This window comes from Struthio camelus, chromosome 1, assembly GCF_040807025.1.
Source record: "Struthio camelus isolate bStrCam1 chromosome 1, bStrCam1.hap1, whole genome shotgun sequence".
NCBI lineage: Eukaryota > Metazoa > Chordata > Aves > Struthioniformes > Struthionidae > Struthio > Struthio camelus.
In genome coordinates this window covers 77,603,455-77,627,786 of record NC_090942.1, presented here as the reverse complement: position 1 = coordinate 77,627,786, position 24,332 = coordinate 77,603,455, and the positions used below count along the sequence as shown (strand labels likewise).

The 24,332-nt window shown below is 37.4% G+C and overlaps 1 protein-coding gene across 18 annotated transcripts in view; it reads left to right on the top strand.

The window, feature by feature from the left end:
- The window catches only part of PACSIN2 (protein kinase C and casein kinase substrate in neurons 2), a 63,632-nt gene extending 39,881 nt beyond the window's left edge, over positions 1-23,751 (top strand). For 8 of the 18 annotated variants that reach the window (XM_068950787.1, XM_068950725.1, XM_068950740.1 and 5 more), the window contains 9 exons: positions 6,717-6,873; positions 7,681-7,916; positions 8,643-8,798; positions 10,062-10,237; positions 13,144-13,264; positions 15,406-15,530; positions 16,189-16,305; positions 17,236-17,432; positions 21,924-23,751. In XM_068950787.1, coding sequence (XP_068806888.1) covers positions 6,717-6,873; positions 7,681-7,916; positions 8,643-8,798; positions 10,062-10,237; positions 13,144-13,264; positions 15,406-15,530; positions 16,189-16,305; positions 17,236-17,432; positions 21,924-22,036 — 1,398 coding nt within the window. In that variant the 3' untranslated portion in view covers positions 22,037-23,751. The remainder of the gene's footprint in view (positions 1-6,716; positions 6,874-7,680; positions 7,917-8,642; positions 8,799-10,061; positions 10,238-13,143; positions 13,265-15,405; positions 15,531-16,188; positions 16,306-17,235; positions 17,433-21,923) is intronic. The other 10 variants (XM_068950849.1, XM_068950818.1, XM_068950826.1 and 7 more) reach the window with 2 other exon arrangements.
- Positions 23,752-24,332: the final 581 nt, after the last annotated feature.

Here is a 24,332-nt window from a genome sequence, read left to right as displayed (position 1 = left end):
AGGTTGTAAGCTATCAAATACTCCAGTTAAGTATCCTGTCAGTGACAGGGCTTGGCTACGTTAGTACATGCGTGGTCACAAGGCAAGAATGACTGGACTGGTAACTAAGCAATACTAAAGGCCTAATCTTTGTGTGTGTGTCTGTCTTTATTACAGATTCTTTAAATCTTAGCTTCAAGAAAAGGTTTGAGATGGCTCGAGTACCGTATTCATACATGTGAAGAAATATAAAAACGTGAAAATTCTTTTTTTTTTTTTTTGAATTTAACAGGAAAGCAGAATGGAGATCTGAAGGCATCTACAGGGCCTATAAGAGATCAATTGTATATTAGTAGCAAAGTAAAGTATTATTTACAGAAGAATAGGGGAAATTACTGGTCACTGAATTTATAAAACAACAAGAGAAGCAACACGTATAAAACATTGGTGAATCAAGAAAGTGGCTTTTATAATATTTTGTAGAAAAAATACCTAAAACCCTCATTTGGAGTATTTCCTTTCAAAGTGTTTCTGGCAGCTGAGGGTAAGCAGAAACTTAATTTGGTTTCATTTCATAAAATGTCTCTTTCTGGACTACTGAAATATTGATACAAATGAAAGCAGGATATAGTTTTAAGTATCGTATGTGTTAAAAGTATTCTGCTATTCTTGAAAATTGTGAGGACTTTGACAATCTTATACCATTTCCTTCAATAAGTGTTTCATTTATAGGGCAAGGAATTGAATAACTTCATATCTTGTACATCATCTGTGTAACAAGATGTGACCTGGCAGACTCGAAATGATCAGAAAGTTGTTATTAACTAGTGAAATGGTATGTTCATATACATATAAACAGTGCTAGTCCAGAAAGCTGAAAATTGCAGGCTAAAGTCTTGGCCATATGTGACTGAAAGAGTGGACATTTCCTCCCCCCACCCCCCCATTTGTCACTTTTGGTTTTGGCTCAAATATTTCTTGTGGGTGGGAGGAGGGGGAAATACTGCAGAATGTTTGTAGTTTACCTCAGAAATTGCAGAAACTGGAGTCTTAAATGAAACCTATATGTTTTTAAATATAAGTTTTAATTATCTGCAGTTTCTAAAGCTAGTAGCTAGAATACTAGAATTCTTTTCCATATACTTGGTTATGTTGCCTAAATACCTTTTACAGGGATACTGTCTTGTACCTAGAAGAGTTGTCTGCCACTGCCTAAGGTTGCAGACTGCACATTCCACTTCCTTTTTCAAAGTGTTGGCATTGCAATGTCCATAAATTTAAATGTCACTTAACCATTGTTTTCACTATAGGAATTAAACTAATTTACTGGCATAGAAGGTTTTTAAAATAATTTTACTAGACTTAATGTCCCTTTTGCACAAGTTTGTGTGAATTCAATTTTAAGTTACTTCAGTTACATTCAGCACTCAGAATATGTGCGCACATTCGCCCAGGGAAAACAGAAGTCATATTTTTAACTGTGGTACTAATCACTGTGGCATTTTGAAATCGGTTACAATTGGTTGCTCATAAGCAAATGTTTCTACTTGACTTCATTTTAGTCCCTCTTCTAGTTGTGTGCTGTTACCATTAATGTCTTAATTTTTCTTGAGTAGGACAGAGGTTCAAGGCAGCGTCCTTCACAAACCTGCCTTGCAGACAGGGGCTCAAGCACTATGTAGAAAGGGTTTGTGTGTCCTGCTCAATCTTGCTTGAGACTGTTGTCATCCTTCACCCAGTTCTGCCTTCCCAAGACCAACTCTGCCTTTAACATCTCCTACTTAAATGTGTTGTATCCTGGAGCTCTCATCTGCTGAGAATTCCTTGCTATTGCTCTGTCCTGTGGATTCCACCTATAGAGAGAGAGCCTTGTCCTGTCACGTAGTCCTTAGCACAGCCAGGTCCAATGCTGCAGACGGAAAACACAAGAAGGAAGGGATTCTTGGAGGACAGAAGAGAAGCTGAAGGCCAGAAGTCATTCTGGGTTGTAGGCTGTGAGACACACAAGATAAGGAAAGGGAGGAAGAGAAAGGTGCTGAGCTGAAGTGGGAAGCTTTCCTTGTAAGCAGGCTTCAGGGTGAAATTTTTAACATATCCAGCTATGATTTGTCTGGTCCTTGCATGGGCTTTCTTTTACAGAAATCACAGAACATTTGAGGTTGGAAGGGACCTTTAGAGATCATCTAGTCCATCTCCCCTGCTCAAACAGGGTCACCTAGAGCAGGCTGCCCAGGATGGTGTCTAGCCAGCTTTTGAATATCTCAAAGGATGGAGATTCCACAGCCTTTCTGGGCAGCCTGTTCCAGTGTTCAGTCACCCTCACAGTAAAGTAGTTTTTCCCTCATGTTCAGGCAGAATTCTTGTGTTTCAGTTCCTGTTGCTACTTGTCCTGTCCCTGGGCACCACTGAAAACAGTATGGCCCCATCCTCTTGATACCCGCCCTTCAGATATTTATGCACATTGCTAAGATCCTCCCTCAGTGTTCTCCTCTCCAGGCCGAACAATCCCAGCTCTCTCAGCCTTTCCTCATGTGAGAGACACCCCAGTCCCTTCATCTTTTTGGCCCTTTGCTGCACTTGCTCCAGCAGGTCTATGCCCTTCTTGTTCTGTGGAGCCCAGAAGTGGACCCAGCACTCTAGATGCAGCTTCACCAGGGCTGAGTAGAGGGGAAGGAGTCACCTCCCTCGACCTGCTGGCAGCGCTCTTCCTAACGCACCCCAGGATGCCATTGGCCTTCTTTGCCACAAGGGCACACTGCTGGCCTGTGTCCGACTTGTCCACCAGGACCCCCAGGTCCTTCCCTGCACAGCTGCTTTCCTGCAGGTCAGCCCCCAGCCTGTACTGGTAGATGGGTTTATTCCTCCCCAGGGGCAGGACTTTGCATTTCCCTTTGTTGAACTTCAGGAGGTTCCTCTCTGCCCAGCTCTCCAGCCTGTCCAGGTCCCTCGGAATGGCAGCACAGCCCTCTGGTGTGTCAGCCACTCCTCTCAGATCTGTATTGTTGGCAAACTTGCTGAGAGGGCGCTCTGTGCATGTCGTTGATGACTAAGTTAAACAGTGTTGGAACCAGTATTGACCCCTCGGGTACGCTGCTAGTGACTGGCTTCCGACTAGACTCTGTGCCACTGATCACGACCCTCTGAGCTCAGACAATTCTCAGTCCACCTCACTGTCCACTCATCCAGTCCACACTTCCTGAGTTTCCCGATGAGGATGTGATGGGAGACAGTGTCAAAAGCCTTGCTGAAGTCCAGGTAGCCAACATCCACTGCTCTCCCCTCATCGACCCAGCCAGTCACCCCATCATAGAAAGCTATCAGGTTGGTAAGCATGATTTTTCCCCTTGGTGAATCCTTGCTGGCTACTCCTGATCACACTCTTCCCCTTCACATGCTTGGAAAGGGTATCCAGGATTAGCTGCTATTCCATCACCTTCCCAGGCGTTGAGGTGAGGCTGACTGGCCTTAGTTCCCTGGGTCCTTCTAGCCCTTTCTGAAGACTGGAACGACGTTTACTTTGTTCCACTCGTTCCTTTCTCGGACACCTGTATATCTCTTCCTTGCCTCTGCTCTTCTGATTCAGATGCAGATACCAGTATTCCCCATCTTTATATCTAAGACTACCGGGGGAGGAGGGATGTGTAAGTGGAGTAAACCACGTATCCAAAATGGAAGTTGGTGTGCACACATATACCTGAATGAAGTGGCTGAATGAATAAACAAATGAAAACTGGCAAAGCTAGGGGTGTGTGCGTGTGTAATGAGCAGAGACCCATGTGAAATAGCTGCTTATGAAATGTCAGTATTATATACTTGGAGTGAGTGGCTTAATGGAGAAAGTAGACAATTTTTTTTTTATTTTGTCTTGTTATGCATAATATACCCTGGGAGGCTCAGGCTGTTGCAAAAGAAGGGCACCTTGATCTGGAAAGTCTGGGAGCTGGTGATCTACAGCACCAAAAACTTAACTTGAATGACTACTTAAAGGATACGTGAGCCATTTGTAATTTTAGTACAAAACTATTCTGAATAACTGTTTATAAATGCCTGCTTGAGAAACTTGATTTATTTAGGATGAAAACCTATTTACTGAATAAAAAAACTACCACATCTGAGAAGCAAGTTTTGTCTTGTAGGTATATTACAGTAGCCATTTCACAAAAAAGATTGAGAATAAGCTAGAGAGACTGATGCTTCATATTTTTTAGATATTAATTAATAAACCATTAGGCTTTTAAAATATGTTAAATGCCACCTGTATAACTCATGTTCTGTGTGTTATGAAGCCAACTACGGAACATCGCTGTATTTCCAAAATTCTAGCAGTCGTCATAGGGCATGAAATTTGAATGTGATATGTAACATGATTAATGAAGCAGTAGTTTAAAGCAAGTGTATCTGGTTGTGTGTGTACATGTGTGTTTAAAACTGCTGATGAATAGTGAGTGGAGTGGACCATAATAAGTTAGGTTAATTCTGTTCTCTGAATACCTGCCTGAGGCCTGGCAACTGTTGGCTATTACCACATGGTGAGAACTTGCTCAGACAACTCCAAATGAAAATACTACAAATATCATGAGGCAGCCAGCTCCTATTCAGGATTAGCATTTAAAGCACTAGTTGAGTAGCGCAAATTCATGAAGGGGAATGTTCCTGCTAGAGATCTAAATTCCTGGACGCTTAGGTAGAGACACAAAGTGATTCTCATCTAAGGCTTTCAGAGTAGTTGTACAGAGTTAGCATAACCAGTTTTAACAGTGTACTTGGTTGTGGAACTAGAACTGGAGTAATTTTGAGCAAATAAATTACTTACCCTTCCATCACAAATACTATAGGAAGTTTTCTTTGAACTGCTTAAGTTTTCTAATGCTTTTAATACATATGAATATGATAGTTGTTAGTGTATGCTGTTAGCAATTACTTTTCTCTCAGTTTCTATTTCTCTTGAAAATGAGATCTGTTTTCTGTGCACCTTGTTAATAGGTGAAAGGTGTTTTGGCATGCATACGCTATCTGTCCATACAGTGCCAGCTTTTTTAATGATGCTGGTAGCTTGTCATCTTCAATTACACTGGGATTTAATGTTCAAAAAAGTATTTTTTGACAAGGTGAAGACAAATCACTGACTGCTAACTCATGCATTTGTTAGAGGTTACCTAAGTTTCTTTGAGCTATTGAAATGGATATAGTCTAAAACCAACCCTAATGAGTGTTTTGAGGAGACTGTCTGAAAGAACTGGTGTTATTGTCCTGTCACTGATGAGCTGGATTTCTTGCAGCTTTGACAAGTAGTCTTATCAGCATTTTTACAGCTTATCATGCCTGTATTTATCTGTCTAGTCAATGATTAAAAAGTGCTGCTTATTTTTCTTAATACAGTTTTAATTTATTTTTCTCTTTAAGACTATGCCCCTTTGTACTTTGAGGAGTTGTTCTGAAGCAGATGGTTTGCACATAAACCTGTGGACAAAATTCTGAATAAATGTGAACCTAAAAGTTAGTTTCCTGTATTTCAGACCTGAATCGGATCTGACTCCAATGTAAAAATGAGAAATGGGCTTTAAGTATTTGAATGGTTCATGTGCTGCCTTGCTGCTAATCTTTATTTTTCAGTCAGGTGGCTAGGGCAGATAAGTCATTGACTGTAATATTTAATAGGCTGTGCAAATTCAGTTAACTGAGGCCTTATGCTTTGTTTAATGTTTACAAAAGCCAACTTGCCTGACCTTGAAATCGGTGGAAATGTTACCCTGAGAGCAGAATCAGGCTTTTTATTTATTTACCTTAATTTTCCATCACATAGATCAGTGGTTCCATACTGGTGTAGATAAATGAACGGGCGTTCATTGTGTAGAGTGCATGTTTCTCCATATCCTCATCCCTCTATAGCATCTACATCGAGTGCGTATGGAGGTTTTTTCCCCTACAGAATTTGTTTGCATATTAATGGCAGATATGGGGACTCCTTGTTATCACTGTCAGTATCTTTCCACGTTAAATTCCACAGTATACTTTTGAACGAGTTGCTATCTAGTTTGTCGGCAATGAGGCATAGATTTAATGGCAGGGCACATCCAGTCTTTGCTGTATGTACAGTGGTTGTGTTTTTCCACATTGCGTTCTTAAAAAAAACAAAAACTCTATTGTTAACATTTGATGTGGATTTCACAATACTTCTTTGTGTGTCTGTGCAGTTTTCTTAATCCTGAAAGAAAGATTAATTACATATTTAACGAAGTTAAGGTATTAGGTACTTTATCATAAGCATGGAAGAAGGAAATACTGTATTTGGTGTTACAGATTTGGATTATCTAAAACATTGCCAAGCAATAAAAATGCAGAACAATTGATTAATAACAATTGTGATGATTGTACTCATAATGGCATTGCAGGACTAATAAAATACAGCTTTTGTAGTGTTTTTGCTGCATTTACTGACTAAACTCTGTCTCTGGCTAGCTTTGCCTTTTAGAATAAAGAGCTTTTTCTGCAGGCAAACTTGTGCAAGTGGTCTTGGTTGCAAGTGGCTTTTAGCATCTTCCACGCAGATCATGTTTCAACCTGCTCTCGGTCTTAGGTAAAACAGTTGTATTTTAAGGTTGAAAATACTATTTTATAAATTATGAATTTCTGTTAGTGGATTATCTTGCTCCTAGGTATTTGTGTTAATTAGAGAGATATCTTGCTTTTATTTCAGAGTGTTCAAGCAGGAATTGCTAAGTGTGTCTCCTTCATAGGTTGGAAATTACAAGCGGACAGTAAAACGAATTGATGATGGTCACAGACTTTGCAATGATCTCATGAACTGTATTCATGAACGGGCACGAATAGAGAAGGTCTATGCTCAGCAGCTTACAGAATGGGCAAAAAGGTGGAAACAGCTTGTGGAAAAAGGTAAATATGTTAATTTTTAACTCTGAAAGTTTTTTTGAATTAAATATTTTCTAAATATCTTTGTTTTGGTAAGTGCAAAGTAGAAATTCTGTACCTTTTAGCCTATAGTGGAGTTCTCGCAAAGGCTCAATAATGTGACGAAGTAGTGTTTCCAAGATTGAGTTTTTTCATAATTTAAAAAAAAAAAAAACTGCTCCTTTGCTAGCCTGCTTGTTCCTTACCGAAATAGATGTATCTTTCTTTCAGTGTTGAGGTAGCAAAAAAGATTAAATTCTAGAGAAGTAGCTTTCTAGGCGAGTAATGGTATAGAGCACAATTTGAAAAGTGTATCTGAGTAATAGGGGTCAGTGGTGTCTGAAAGACCAGTAATAAAGCAACTAAGTACTGTTTTCATGGAAGGCTAATCTGATTCCAGTTTAATACCTTCTTTAATAGTTTGTCATTTCCTGTTACCCTTGCTTCAAAAAGGATGTTGAGAATTTGAAGGCACCTCAAAGAAGAGCTGTGGGTATAGCTGGAAGACTGAGAATCATAGTACAGGAAGGAGGCAGCCGAACTAAGTGAATATTACCTCTTCTGGTCTAAAAATCTGCGATATTCTCAATTTGTGTAAAAAAAAAAAAAAAAAAAAAAAAAAAAAAAAAAAAAAAAAAAAACAAACCACTGTTTCCTGTTCTAGATCTGTATCAATATCTAGGAATTACTGTTTAAAAGTAAATACAAGCTGATAGCTTCAGGTAGTTTCTTGGGAGTGAAAGTTCCATGTGGGTGATGGTTATTGAGAATGACACTTTCTGTTGTGTTTAGGCCCACAGTATGGAACAGTAGAAAGGGCTTGGTGTGCTTTTATGTCAGAAGCTGAAAAAGTGAGTGAACTACATCTAGAAGTAAAAGGTTCACTGATGAATGAAGACTTTGAAAAAATCAAGAACTGGCAGAAGGAAGCCTTTCATAAGCAAATGATGGGAGGATTTAAGGAAACCAAAGAAGCAGAAGATGGATTTAGGAAAGCTCAGAAACCCTGGGCAAAAAAGCTGAAAGAGGTACAGCAGTAGATTATGTATTAGCTATCCTGTGTTACAATATATTAATGTCTCAAATTCCTATAGGGGAGTAAACTCCCTATTCTCTCTGCTGGATCCTCCTTTCTCAAAAAGATCTCTTGCTTTCTGTCCTCTTCTGAAAATAAATACTTTCTCTTGGTCTCTTCTGATCTTGGTGACTGGAAATATGTGAAAATTTTTCCAGTGAAAATCTGGGGGGAAAAAAGTGGCATTTAAGCTATTCTTCTATCATTTTAACAGTATCTGATTTCCTGCATTTGAAAGTTATGAATTGTTTTTAAAAAAAAAAAAAAAAGTAGGGAAAAATGTTTCTGGGTTCTTTTTTTTGTCATGTAGTGTTATTCTTAAAACAGGTTTGTAGAAGAAGGGGAGCAGGGGCGCACGGGCATGATGAAAAATGTTTTATTTGGGACTTTCTCTAGACCTTTTCTTGAGTCTGTTTCCATATTTGTCTAAACTGTGTGAGTCAACTTTTTGTATGGGAAGAGAATGCTGAGATTCATAAGTACTTCATTAATTTCCTCACATTGATCCTTGTGTATTGTTCATTACTTGGCCTGAAATAATGTTTTCCAAAAAAAGAAAAATCCTGAAACAAAACCTAACATTTCTTTCACTGCAATGTGATCATAAGGCTAAGAAAAATACAACTGATGGTTGTTTTATAAACTGTACCAGCTGCAAAGATTCAAATTTTCTTTGTAGGTGGAAGCTGCAAAGAAAGCATACCATGCAGCCTGCAAAGAGGAGAAACTGGCTATATCCAGAGAAACAAACAGCAAAGCAGATCCAGCACTGAATCCTGAACAACTTAAGAAATTACAAGACAAAGTGGAAAGAAGCAAGCAAGATGTATTAAAGGTATACTGCATGCTAACATACTGTTCGTGTGTGGTCTTTTTAATATATAGCTTGTGCATATTTTAAGGGTGTTTTGTATGTGGTGGTGTGTCTTGGTTTGTTTTATTTGTTGTGGGAGGGGATTTGTTGTTTGCTTTTGTGGAATGTGCTGTGGACTGTAGTACAGTTCACTTTCAGCTATGGTCCTATGCCAGAATGTAGAGTTTTCTCCAAAGCATGCATGCTGCAAAGTTGTTCTTGTGTGAGGAACAGATAATATATTACCCCTACTTCACGTAAGTGATTTCAGCAGGCAAGGAAGCAGAATAAGACAGGGAACTTCCAGGACAGAGTTCATTATTCACTGAAGGTAGTGAAGCTTGAGTTATTTCATTTGAGAGGCTGTGTTATCAGCTTGCTGACAACACCTAAACTTGTAATTGTTCTTGGCCTGCAGAACGTGTGGTTGTGGGATGGGCGTTTGTGGGTTTTTTTTGTTTATTTGTTTTGAAAGAAAGTAAGCTGATATAATCAATTTAAATAAAACTAAATGCATTTGTGGAAATTCTATTCTACTGCCCAGGTTGATTTATTTCTTTAGCTGGCTGCTAGCAAGAGATCTTTCTTGCGTGGAGGAAAAAACCCTTCCTTTTTGAAGGAATCTTTCCTTTGAGGTGCTGTTCTGTATTTGGGTGGGGATTTTGTGATCCGGAAGGCTGATGTTACATTGGGTGGGATCTTTCAATTCATGTCTCTGGACTATTTCTGTAAATATCTAGACTCTCAGGTTCTATCTGTTAACTGAGCTCATAGGGCGTGTGATTTTATTTTTGCAGGAACAGATGTCCTCTTTTTCTCCTGTTCCTAGCTCATAGTGGACTATGTAAATTGCTGAAGGGGAAAAAGCCAGCACTTTGAAATTGTCTGGAAAACTTTAAATCAGAGCCATGTAACTTGAAAGATTGCCTGCTATGATTTACTCTGTGGCGTGCCTCTTTTTTTTCTTTTTTCTTTTTTTTTTTTTTTGTTTTAGGTATTATATTAACACTTATCATGCATTATTTTAAAAAGGCAGAGAAATGGCTTAGAACTTTACTGTAACTCTCCTGCTATTTTGTTAGATAACTCTTGTCATGATCCAACATGGGTGCTGTGATCATAAAAAGAGAATGGAGTTTGGGAGCTCCTTGTCTGCACCTTGACCGTTACTCTATTGATCAATCCAACACGTAGGCTAGTAATAAGATAAGTTACTAACTGTTTTTTTCCTCCCCCTCCACGCAGACAAAAGAAAAATATGAAAAATCACTGAAAGAATTAGATAATGCTACTCCTCAATATATGGAAAACATGGAGCAGGTATTTGAACAGTGTCAGCAGTTTGAGGAAAAGCGTTTACGTTTCTTTCGAGAAGTGTTACTGGAAGTTCAGAAACACCTTGACTTGTCTAATGTTGCAAGGTAAAGCTATGTAAAACTTCAAGATTAATGCTTAATACTTTCAGCAAAAAATAATCCATACTGCAAGTAGATCAGTTTAGTCTGATTTTTCTAATGTGTTACTTAAATTTGTTTAAAGTTTAAAAGAAAAAGCTTATTCCTTTTCTTTTTTCTAGGCTCAGAATAGCCTCTGTTCCTAACATCTACTAGTTTTATGCAACATTTTAGTGCTGAATGAACTAAGAAACCCTCATTCTTGCTGTATTTTTATAATCAATTACTTGCAAATTAGAGAGGATTTGGAGTTTAGAAACAAAAATCTGTATCAAAGGTTGGGCAAGGGGAGGGTTGGTAGATTTTGTATTGTTATGTATTGCATATTTATCAGAGACCAACCTAGAGTTTACTAGCGTAAGACAGCATGAGCTTTCTAGCTTAAACGTATCTATTGCTAAAATGTTAGAGCCGATTCTTAGAGCTGAAACTAACATAGTGCAGGAATTATTTTAGGTGGGAGTAACTGTTAAAGATCCATTGGTCCACCATCAATTAACTCTTGTCCTTCCTAATATCAAAGTCTGGTTTTTTTTATGCCGTAATATGTATAAAGTATATCGTGTACTTCATTCTTTCTGCATGGACTCTCCTTGCCACATTCTAAGAGATAAAAACTTCTCCCTCTGTTAAGGAACTCAGACCGGAGCTCATTAAGGTTATCATTTTGTCATACTGCATGTAGCACATCATCTTCTACAAGCCTTTTGAAAGTAAGCTGCTCTGTATGTCAACAAGACAGTGGTTATAATAATTTTAGAGTTTTTTTTATATTTGAAGTAAGACACTGGAATGCTTGCAGCAAGTGCTGTGAAGCTCTCTAATGGGATTTTACATCTTGCTTCTAACAGCAGAATTTCATGTGCGGTTTAGCCAGCACAGCAATTGAAAGGAGAGGGGTGGGGTGGGGGGGTGGGACATGCTCCTGGCTACTCACTTCTGTGCTCCCTTCTGCTCCTTCTTGTGCTGGTGATGGTATTTATATGGTAGCCCAACCAGTAGAAATAAAGGAGCTGATCAGGATAACCAAGGGCAGGAGGAATCGAGTATGTTTTTAACCCAGATCAGTTTCCCAAGTTGACTTGCTATGCAGTCGCTTAAAAGCTAGTGCTGGCACAAGCAAAGGGGGTGGCGTAGGGGCAAGAACAAATAAGTAGCAGGCAATAGGTGAGGGCAAGATCACTTCTTTTAGCAGCGTTATTGTTTCAGGTTGTTTCAGAGTTCTCATGGCACAACCGTGGAAGACAGGTCCTTTTTCCTCTCCCAGAGTAGGTAGATGGTTAGGATTGCTGTGCATTTGAATTAATTTAAATCAAGTTGTGTTCAGTCAGGTCAGAAATAAATGAGAAATAGTTAATTTTAAAAGGCAGGGTGGGGAAAAAACTATAAAATATAACTGAATGGAGATGTAATGATTTTTCTCTTAGGATACGTAAGTGGTTAGGAATGGTTTTATAGCATGTTAATAAAGTGCGCACAAGAAAAAACTATTAGGGTAAATTAGGAATAAAACAACCATAATTGTTGATCTGTTTCCTTATCTTTTTTTGAAGATATAGAGGTAAAAAGTGTAGAACAATTTCCCAAAATATAATCTATTTTCTTTTCTTTTTTTTTTTTTTAAAGCTTGCTTAAGTAAGACTAATGATGTTGAAGAGGATAGTCCAGATAATAGCCCTGCTCTGTTTTCTGGGGATGAGGATATAGATGTCCGCCAGTTTATTCTTGATTTGAGTTAATTGATAGCTAGTGAGTCATTTAAATCAATGTATTCCCTTTTGCAAAATGTGTGCCTTTTTGTTGCTTGGATACATTCACCAGTGTGAAAAAGTACTATGTGTATATGAAAATAGTTTAAAATAGAAAAATTGATAACTGTGGAGGTATATTTTGAGAAACAGTTCGACTCCTTCGCGGTGTAGCACTAGTGAGTTCTGATTCCAGATTTTGTATAACTTGATCTAGAAGGATTTCCTAGCATTCCCTAGCTTGAAGATATAGTAGCAGTTCTGTGTTTTCAGGCCTAATGGCCGTTGTGCAAGACCTCTTTATTCTCTGTGGGTTCCCAGATAGTGTATCAGTCCTTTTGGTATCAAACAGTTGTGCTTGTGGTCACAGTCTGTAGAGAGGAAAATATGTTGTGCATATCTGCAACATGACTTCTATTCTGTAAAATGCTTTATCCATATTTGGCAGAATTCAACTTCAAGAAGAATGATTAAGCTAAAAGATAATTAAAAGCAATAAGATTCTTTTTTTTATGTTACTTGATATTTTCTATAAGTAGTAGTCAATAACATTATTGAGAACCTAAAACAGTAAAGCAGTTAGCAGGTATTATATCTGTTGAAGAAGAAAATTCTTAACCTGACTGTACTTCAGATCTGAGATATATGTTTTCATGAATGAATACTTACAATTCATCACATACCTATTTATTAGGTTAAGACGTGAATTTTTAGAGAATGCTATAAACGTCTCATGAAAACAGCTCCTACTCTCATAGGCAAGCTTGCTGGAAGTTATTCAAAATAATATCTTTATAGGAGATGTTAGTATTCTGACTCTTATGTAAAGTGACTTAATAAGCTGTCATTAAATGTAGGATTTATTACTGTTTAAATTTCTGAATACCAATCTTGAAGTTTCTAGAATTTAAAAGAATTGTTAGTCTACTCTTCCTTTTCTACAGGGAGTTAACAGGTCTCTTGTACAGAATTTTATAGAGTCTGTCTTGCTGCAAGTTGGTTTCTTTCAATGCTGTTGTAAATTTTCAGTGTTTGTGTTGTAAATATTCAATGTTTTAATCTAACTAGTGAATTTACCATGTTTCTTATTGATATACTAAATTGGAAGACAAATTTTCTTTGTAGTTACAAAAATATCTACCGTGAACTGGAACAGAACATCAAAACAGCAGATGCTGTTGAAGATTTGCGGTGGTTTAGAGCTAATCAAGGTCCCGGGATGTCGATGAATTGGCCTCAGTTTGAGGTGAGGACATAGCACATAAATCCTAGACCTGTTTTCCTTGTTTGCTTCCTCTCTGCTTTTTGTCTTATGCCTTTCTGGTGTAACTCTCATATTCAAACTTCTAGCAGCAATGTTTTTGTTGTTGTTTTTTTACAAGCCATAATAGTCGTCATCTGTTGCTTTCCATTGGGCTCCCCCCACCCCCAATCAAGCATCTATTAAAGCAAAATGCTTTTTAGTGATTGTTATAGTTAACGTCATGGCTGAAGTCACTAGTAAGGCATACTTTAGTTGATACACTTCTGTTCCCTATATTTGATACCCTGCATGTTTTACTTCTGTCCTTTGGTGTCAGACTTTAAATACCTGGTGACAGCAAGGAGATTCAAACTGTAGTGTAGGAAAGACTGAAAAGGTTTTAACTGAATACTTCAGTCCTAAAAAAATTGATATTTAAAAGTCCTAACTATTTTTTTTCCAGTATGACTATACAAGGAAGTTGCAAGTTCTACCTTTAACCAGTGGGTAATTTTGTTTCTGAAGATTATTTTTCTCAAAAAAACCCGGCTCTGTTTTGAATAGAAAGAAGGTTCTTTGTAACTTCAGTAGCCTACAGGAAACAAGTACCGCAGTGTATCAGTGCTGCTAATACTAGGAACTGGGATGAGTTTGTCTCACCAGAATAACGGGTTTAGTTGAAGTTAGTTCTGGGCGTCAAATTAATGGAATAGAAACATCACTTATGGAGTCTTCAGTGCTCCCTATTAACATAACGGAAAATATCATCTGCTTAAGGATGAGGAAAGTGTATTTTGACCTGAGTAGTTAGATTTGAAGGATTGGAAAAAAATTCATAAGATAAAAATAGTGCTGTTGAGTTTCTGTGCCTGAAGCACTGAACCACAGTTTCTTCTGTGTGGGAAATGTCATCCTTTCCCGTAAGCATTATGATAGAAATGAAGTTTTGTCACTACTGTTTTTCTAATCAAGTATCTCTTTCCTTTACATGCTACAAGGTTGACGTAAGTAAAAATGTCATGATCAAATGAATCTGAAATTGCATTATAAACTGCAAATATGCTTAGGTCAGTGGTCTTTAAATTATGGTAACTCAGAAATCCAATATATGTTTGTACGAAGTTAAAATAATGGGGTACCTCCTGAAAGTTGATCAGAAATCACTTTAGACTGACCATGCTACATGTGTAATCCAGTTGTAATACCAGCTTGCAAAAATCTTTGTTTCTTCTTTTTAAATACCTATCTCAAATATTATCTTTTGTTTTTTGTATAGCAAAGCATCTCTTGGTGTGTGGTACTTTCTCCTCCCCCCCACCTTTAGTAAGGCTTCTGAGATGAAATATATCTCAACTCAGGATATTTGATTGTATTCAGTTTGTCTTCTGTTTTCTGCTTTATATCAATACGCGGTTTAGTTTGACTCTATCAGTTGTGTTTAGCTCTCATTATCATGCCTGTCCATCTGCCTGCTGAAACCTCTGAATAATTCAGAGCATCAAGGAATGGATACTTCACAAATGACATCGCGAGTCTTGTCGGTTGTGTTGATTTGAGCCTTATCTCTTCTGGATGGTTTTTAGGGACAACAAATAGATCTATTAAATCTAGAGAGCAGTGCCTCTACAAATTTCAGGGGCAGGAAGAGTATTGTGCAATGACTTTAACAAATGGGTGCCTTCATAGGTCGTTCTTGGAGCGCTTTCTGAGAAGTGAGCTGTGTCTTAAAGTAGATTGTCAAACCTTTCTTAACTAAATGTAAAGTTTCCTTTTTAAAGCCAGATTTGCTGTTTTTGCATTGTTTGAAACAGTAAGCCTCCTCAGTGCAGAGGTGCATTGGCGGATTCCTTTGATTTCTCCAGTTGTCTGCCAGATGTCTGATATTAAGCCTTTACAAGGTGTTTGGAATACTGAGCGGGGAAGTACAGGCATCCTTCAGATTCCATGAGTAGCACAGACATTCCTTTGCATTGCTAGCATAGAAATAGATGATAACTGTAAGGAAACATTAAGAATAACTTATTTTTCAAATAACTTATATAGTTGTATGTTTAAATGTATGTTCCATAACTCAGTCTGAAAACTAAACATGAAAAATCACTTGTTTAATTAAACTTCTCATTCACTTTTACGTTCATGTATAGGAGTGGTCTGCAGATCTGAATCGTACTCTCAGTAGAAGAGAAAAGAAGAAGGCTTCTGATGGAGTGACTTTGACTGGAATTAATCAGACAGGAGATCAAGTTTCACAGCCTAACAAACATAGCAGGTATTTTTTCATGTTGGAAAAGACTAAAGGAAAGGATTTTTATCTTCAAGTGCACTAAGTTATATGGGATCAAAAAGTTACTGTCCAACTACATATCGCTTATCTGTGAGCATTTTGGAAATTATTTGTTTCTGCAGCTCACAAAATATTTTGGGAATTATTCTCTGTTTTACATTTTCCTTTCATTCAGGAAATACAAGAAACCAAACTTTGTGAGAAACTGAACTTTCTTTAGTTAATCTGGTAGTTAGTCTGTTTCTATCTTCCCATACCTATTTCTTACATTGAAATTTCAATTTTCAAAACTTTTGGTCACTTGACAATTCTTGATATCATCAATGCAAGATCATTAATAGCTTCTTTAGAAAGGAATAAAATTGGGTAGAAAAAAATAGAACTATCTTTTATTGCAGGCAGCAGGGAAAATAAAGATCCACAAAACATTAGGAGATTTTCATTTTGGAGGAATTTATCGTACTCATAGGAGATTTGCAGAACGTTTTTTTTTTTTTTTTGGATTGTACGCTACACGTAATGAATTTTTTTTTTTTGGCTGGAGAAGGGGTCTGCTAAGAAACTTACTTAGTGGGACACTAATGACAGTGTTTTGACTCAAAACAGATAGGGTCACCATAATGCTCTTTCTTTTCCAAATTAGCAGTCTTAGTGTCCCGAGTAACACAGTGCAGTCAGTACAATCAAGTTACAATCCCTTTGAAGATGAAGAAGATACTGGGAGTACTGTCAGTGAAAAGGAGGACAATAAAATCAAAAAGTTGGTGAAATGTTGTTTTTTAATTGTTTTCACACTTGCACTTTCTCTATCTAGGGTTTTCAATTTTGGGTTTCTATAACACTATGCTGGTCAGTGCATGAATCGCTTTTGAGAAGTTATGTAAGCAACGCTGTAACTAAACTTGTCTTTTCTAACAGATGCCATGTCTGTTGCCTTATCTTTCTTTTGAAACTACTGGGGTTGTTGGCAGTTGCTAACAGAATTGCTGTTGCTTTCCCCCCCCCCCCTTCCTTTATGAGTTCTATCAAGAGTAAAAACTGACTTTTTTTTTTCTAGTGAAACCGCTGCTGGAGCTTTGCTACTCTGTTCTCCCTGAATAAGTCTGCTTTTACTATTGCTATATTTTGATTTAGGACCTTCTCAAACAGTTGCCTGTTGCTTCAGTATACCCACCTAAGGATGTCATGCTGTTGTCTTGGATGGCATGTGCATGCTCAACAGGAAGCTTTCTTTAAATGAACCAGTTGTTGGTCTAGAATGAAGTTTCTTTACTGGTGGATTGTAATGTACAAAAGGAGTAAAAAGCTATCATAGAGGGGTGGGAGGGAAGCTCTGCCAAGCAATTTAAACATCTCATCCTAAAACAGATGATTCTTCTCCTCTACCTGCGTCCTTTTACCTTTCTAGATTAAATCTGTCAAATTCTGAGAGCTCACCCATGGATTTATACAGATTTCTTGCTAGAGAAATTTTGGAGTTTATGGGGAAGTTGTCTTTCTCTTGCTTTTTTAAACTTTGTGTTGCAAGACTGATTTATTTTGAATAAGATATGTCCAGCATCAGAAATAAAATTTCAAAACTGGGCCTAATAGATGAGCTTAAGCTTAACTAGAGGAACTGATATCTTAGTGGCATTTCTGGTCTCCTAGTTTTAAGAGCACAAAAGAATAACTTCAAATTTGTTTTTAGTGTTAGCAGCTATGAAAAAAACCAAAGCTATCCTACAGATTGGTCTGATGAAGAGTCCAACAATCCCTTTTCTTCCACTGATGCAAATGGAGACACCAATCCATTTGATGAAGATACCTCTCCTGCGATGGAGGTGAGAGTACGTGCCCTCTATGACTATGAGGGCCAAGAGCAAGATGAACTCAGCTTTAAAGCTGGTAAGTTTACAACGTTCACTTAAAATACTTACCAAAAGGAAAAACAGAAGGAAATAAGTGAAGGAGGTTTTTCTCTTCAGCAGTTCTTTTATTTTTCTTGAGTCACTTGTGTCTCTGAATGTATGACTGCACTTACAGAAGCCTATCTAGCCCATGACACATGTTGGCTTGTCCCCTACCTCTCATGGTCGTGCTTCTTGGTATCCCCTGGTTGGAAGTGCTGATGGCTAATCCATCTGGGATGTATTTTTCCCTTCTTTCTTCCTTGTATTAAACAAGTTGAGGAGCTGCAGAACTGATAATTCTGTCTTCTGTCTTTCTTTTTCTGAGCTGGTGACAGTAACAGCTGCTGCTTTTAACTGTCTAGAAGTACCAATCCTACGAAGTTTAATCTTACAATTTCTAATCAGTTAATACTTTTTTCTGCCTAAACTGGAAGTGTCCCTTTTTGGCCTCCAATTCCCTGCAGTGTTAACTTTTTAGATTGGAAACTTAGTTGTAGACCAATACAGAATTATTTATCTCTTCCCGCATGCCCCCTACTCCCTGCCCCTTCCTTATCTAAGCACAACAGAACCACGTAAAGACAGAAGAGTTATTTTCTTACGTTATATTTGGAGTACATTGACTAGACATCTCCCTTTTTGAGACATTTTTTCCCTTGAGCCCTTAAACCTGCTCCTTTGCAGCACTTCACTTCATTGCTGCAGGACCTGAGGGAAGAGAATAGAGCCAGCTGACAGGAGAAGCGCTTGCTGTAGCATGTTTCCCTCCGGACAGGTTTGATACAACGGTATGATGGCTACGTGCTGATGAGCTGCTGCTGTCTCCGTTTTGTCTGGGCTAGCTCTACCAGCTGTCGTGCCTGAATGAGTGCCTGGACATCTTGCTCAGCCCCAGAACAGGGGACTTCAAGTTCTTCAGCCTGGGCAGCCCAGAGACCGCACCCTCTAGTGACAGAAGACGCAATCTACACCTTGTCCATTCCTTTCTAGCTCTAATTCCAGGCAACTGTGATTACTATCTTGCCCAAAGCTGTGTGTTCACAGTTGCTTCAATAGGAGTTCCAGAAGTAACATCTGTCACTTGCAAGATTGCATAAGTAGTTTTAAAAAGCCCAAACAAACGGAACAGTTTGTGGGAATGAGACTGGCATTCTTATGCATCTCCTCTCTTCTCCCCTTTGGTCCTGGTTCGCTCCCTTTTCATGCTGACTGCTCCGAGTCAGGGAACAAACAGGATTCACGTGTTGAAAGGAAACTTGAGACAATTTTTGTTTCCTCTTTCCCTTCAGCTGAGGCTCATAAGAAGTGTGCTACTTCATCACACTATCTATAGTGAGTGTTAGATGGATGTTATGGCTAAAAGTTAGTATTGTAAACAAGTTAATAATGCTAGCTAATGAGTGACTTAGCATTCCCTACTGCTTATGGAAGAAGGCGGCAATCAGAGATATTTATTTCCAGATGATACTCTAAACACCAATCTGTTTTTTAAAAAAAAAAAAAAAAAAAAAAGCCTGGTCTTAACACTTTTTAGCAATAACTGAAACTCTAGTCAGTGGTGGTGCTTCCCCCTTTTTTAATTACTTCCCTGCTTTTTTTATTGATGAAATTCTTTATACAGCTGGGTTTTTGTTGTTTGTTGTTTTTTGTTTTTTTTCTTGGCAGACGAGTATTGTAGGCTTCCAGAGGAGGAGGAGAAGAATGAGTTGGTTCATCAACTTTGTTAAATTGTACCCTGATAGAAGGACAGTAGTAACAAAATATCTGAAGTTTTCACTGGAATACACAGGAGCTAAAATTTATCCTTCATTCAGTAGACTTTGCTAACTGCTCCTTTTTTCTTAGCAGGGGATGGCAGTAAAATAATCCTCTTGAAATATAAGCTTTGTGCCTGTCAAGTTACAGGTGTGGCATCTATAGTAGTGGAGGCTGTGACAAAACTATGCAATGTTTATATACTGAGATTTAATGGTTAAATTCAAAGTTAAGCATTTTGGACTTTACTGGACGCATGACTTGCATTAAACTATTTGAACCATGTGGTTCTCAATATGAGGTCTTTGAAATAAAGTACAGCCAGTATTAACTTTAAGAGGTGTGTTGGCTTAGCTTAAAAATAGCTTCCCTTAAAGAAGGAGCTTTGAAGTGCATTATAAGATTAAACTGTATGATTGCATCAACTTATATGGGGGAAAGGAATCACATGCTAGGTTGTGAATCCCCTGACAGAACCTGAATGATAAAATGGCTCAGTGAGAAACTTTAGTTTTTATGCAAAAGTATTAGTGTGGCTAGGTTTACATCAAAAATACAGAAGACTAAGGGAGGAAAAAAAAAGTACTGGGTCTTGCAGGAGCCAACTGATGTGGCTGATAATGTGCTCGCTCCTATGTTGATTATGCCTAGACTCCTAAGCAGCTGTCACCAGAGGATTAATGTATTTTGGGGATCTCTTTAAATAGACGTATATGGATATTCTCAGACAGGATTTCGTTGGGTATTCAAAGTATTTGCTTATAAAGCTCTTACGATTGTTGCTAGGCCCACGGCGTAGCATATGACATGTTCTGTCTAGTGTCTATCAAATGTACTCTGTTAGGTGAAATTCTCTCTTCCTTTATTAGTGAAATACTTTATGTAGCTGTAGATGTTTTTTCCTCTGTGAAACAAATATTGTAGGCTTCCAGAATGGAAGAATAACTCTGTTCATCCATATTTTATAGGAGATTTTGTTTGTGTAGTTGGATGGGACATAACCATGTACCATATGTCTAGCTCACCCTACTGCCATGGTTGAGAATATTTAGCTTTAGTAAATATAGACCATGTGATGTTGGACAAAACTTGTTATTATATATGCTATCTTTATCAAAGTTGTAAAAGATGGCAGGATTTGTTGCAACTTCTACTGTGCAGGTGACACAAGTGGTAATATTTTCATAGACCTCCAAGATCACTGAGTTTCCAAGTCTGAGCTGTTAACACAAGTGCAGTTGCACTGGTATTTATTGTTGAAGCACTGTAGCTTTGATGGTCATTGTTTGCTCTTTATTGAAATGCTCTTCACAGAAATAGCAAGCCGTGCTGCAGGGCTATAGGGTGGGAAGTTATACAAAAAGTATCCATAAGCAAAGTCAGTCCACGATGCCACTTGTTTGTTAGGCTCCTATATTAGTTATGTGGTAAACTCATAAACTACAGGAGATTAGACTTTAACCTTTTTTTAGATAAGAGTAACTACTGAAGATATAAATCTGAGAAGATTTTAATATGAAGCTTGTCCATTTCTGCCAAGAATATATAGCTGCTAAGCTAGTTCTTGTTCTTCTGAATTACACCAAGGCTTCTACAATACTTTGTAGATTTACAGCTCTTCAGAAGGACTGTATTAATTGGTTAGTATCATCAGCATGTATTTCCCATTGCTAATTAAGATCAAACACAATAAGTTATATTGGGGGCATAATCCTGACTTGGGTGGCTGGTTTTGCCTGGTTGAGATGGTCATTTGTTTGTTCGTGTATAGCATCTTGGAGCAGATTTTCTAAAGCCAAAATATTTCCTGAGGATGTTGAAGATCATATGCACAGGACAGTCAAAAAGAGGTTCTATTATAGTTTGTAAATATCTGATAAGTTAAAGGGATGTTTTAGTTTGGATTAAAAAAAAAAAAAACACATCTCCAGTAATCCATGTCAACTTTTACTGTGTTAGGAAGGAAATTCTGAGTTACCTTTTTGGAGCTATAGCTGTACTTAATCTTATAGCAGTATAAAGGTGGAGTAATAAAAGGGAAAGTTAAATCCCAATCCCTATCTTTTTTAAGAAAGAAGAGGAAAGGAGAGATATGACAAAGTATAAGGTACAAGATTCCTTTTAATCTTTCTGCCTCACAACCTAGTAGTAATGTATTAAAAAGCTGCAAGTATAATTTAAAAGGATTTCACTGCTATTTTTTAAATTGTGTAGTATTTTTTTCCCCTTATGTCCCAGAAATTCTTAAGTGTATATTGACAGAAAGCCTAACATTGCATTAACAGTGTGAAGGCCATAAATATAAGATTATTCTGTTTGTTTAGTGGTAGTTACACTATCTTTTACCCTTCACGCTCTTCAGATGTAAGGGAGCCTTTGATCTTCTAGTGACATGACATCACGTGTAACTTTAAAAGTTTGCATCTTTCATTGTCATAAAAGACAAATGCTGCTATTGCCTTTTTGAAAAGGCATTGATGTAATGTTTCAGTTTCAAAGTAGTTCCTTCCATCCTGTTATCTTAATGCCTATTGTGAGCCTTTCATCCTATATATAAATCTGTAAGTGGTATTCTTTGTATCAAAAGCATGAAGACTAGAGAAGGGAAGCTCTCTCCTGGGGTCTGGGGTGGGCAAAGAAGAAAGGTGAACATGTAAATAACCAATGCTGTGTTACCTTCCTGTTGTCACTGAGAGGCTACAGCTTCTGCTAAATATTACTTATTTTTCAGGGGATGAGTTAACTAAAATGGAGAACGAAGATGAACAGGGTTGGTGCAAAGGACGTCTGGACAATGGACAAGTTGGTTTATACCCAGCAAACTATGTAGAACCAATCCAGTGACGAAGGAGAAAGTTAATATATTAAGTGCTACAAAAGCTCTGTAGGCCTGTTGTACAGTATATATTTACAGTGAGGGGAAACTGAATGATGTATAGAGTGTATATATTTTAATGAAGAGACAGCTTGATATTGAAATCATGGTGATTTAAGGACAAAAGGTAGAACTAAGAATTTGACGTTTTCACAACTTCTACTTAATGCAAAAGAAAGGGGTTAGGATGGGAAAAAAAAAATAGTATGATGAGGAAAATACTTTTTAAGCTTTCTCTTACCACATATTCTATTGTTGTGACTCCTGAACACTGCATTTTCTATGCTTGTGCCTCAGCCTACCCTGGTATGTGGCTTATGCTCACTTTTGTTTAATCAGTTATTTTAAGTGACCTTCAGTAACTTGCAACTTGAATTTTTAAGATTATTACAGTTAATTTTCTATTTGTTCTTAGCAATGTCTGAAAGATGCAGTATTTTTTTATTTAAATGCTATGTAGTTAAGCACCTTTTTGTATGCTCAGATTTATCAATTAATACTTAAATTATGATATGGATTTAGTCAGCAGTTGACTGAATGAAAACTTTCCATGTTGTAATAATCTTTCTATGTTGTCAGCATGGCTTGAAGTTGTAAAACAAATATTGTATTTAATAAATATCTGTTACAAAAGACTATTTGTAGCAGAGATCTGCAGGTGTCATGGGTTGGGATCCTATTGTGAATGCTGTTTATGCATTTTGACACTTCATTGAGTTTTCCAGCTAGATCTTAAATAGCACTCTTAAAAAAAAAAAAAAAAAAAAAAAAAAAAAAAAGCGCCCTAGAATACTGGTTACTTCACTTTTGCAGGAAAAAAACTTTTCTCCTTTAAACTGCTAATGATTTTTGGTCATTTGAAATGTTGAATGTGTGAAGACTAATTTTTTCAAACAGAAGACTGTAAAATAGACTAAAATGCTTTTTATGAAGAGGCTCTCTATGTTGTGTATATGTACATATCATTTGATATTCCAAAATATAAGGAGCATGGCTATTAGTTACCAAGACTTTTGATGTGGATTAGGTTTAGACTGTTTAAGAGTTTAAATTATAGGTATATTTAAATTTGCTTTAATATCATATTCGTTACTGTACCATAGGCCAAGCATTCTGTGATTAGTTTTTCAGAAATACAGTAAATACACTAATATACTCAAAATCTGTATTTGTGAATAAATTTGTCGGTCAAAATCTAAACTAGCATTAGTCCTTACATGGATTATTGTAGCAGAACACTGTAAAAACTACATTTGTTTGCAGTTACAACTCGGTCATATGTAATAGTGTCAAACAGTATGCATTTGTGACCTATAAAACTGGGCTGTAAATTACAGCAGATTTGTCTTTAAAAATAAAAATAAAATTAAGTATCAAGTGAGTATGAATGCGCTACTTTAGGAAGCTACACTGTAATGAAGTTAAATTTATTTCGAGATAACAAACACTGTTGATAGTCTTGAACTTGTTTGCTTTTTGAGGTTATAGATATATTTAGTCGTCATTTTCAATGATTCAAAATGTGCAAGCTTAGAAAGTGGATGTATGTATGTGTCTGCCAAGGAAAACTTAACAGCATAATTGTTCATCCACAAGATAGTTACTTAAATTGTCAGGAATTACTGGTTTGGGTCTCTGTATTGTAAAATATTTTAGAAAACAATAAAATCTATTAATCTCTTAAGTACACAGAATGTACCTCTTACTAATTCAGTGGGTATGAAAACATTCTTATGAAGCACATAATCTATGCCTTTCATTGCAACTCAAGGTGACAAAATCTGCATTGTTTAAAAGAACCATGAAGAGCATGTCACAGTAGCACTGTGCTCTTGACGAGAGGGAAGGTGCAGTGCACTGGGGCTCTTGGCAAGACATTTAAGGAAAATGTTTGTGGAAGAAGGGGAGACTTCCATGTTATCTTCTGTGGGGTATGGTGTAGTCAAGTCTGATGCAGCTTGGGTGAGCAAAAGATGTTTTTGTGTGTTTAATATCTGAATCTTGTCTACTTTGAGGAAAAAGTTTTCTTAATCACTGATGGTGATTAATGTAGTAGTTAGAGTAGCTGAATGCTTGAATTTCTCTCCCATCTGCAGAATATCTTTTAATCTGAATAAAAGATTAATTTGTTACGGTGGTTGGCTGAGCTAGTGAAAGGACTATAGAAGCCTTCAGAGTGCAGGAAGTCTGTGATCCAAGTTTTTGTTTAGGGCATGGTCAGCTGCATTCAGATCAGGTTGCTCAGGGCTTTGGTGTGGTCTAGAA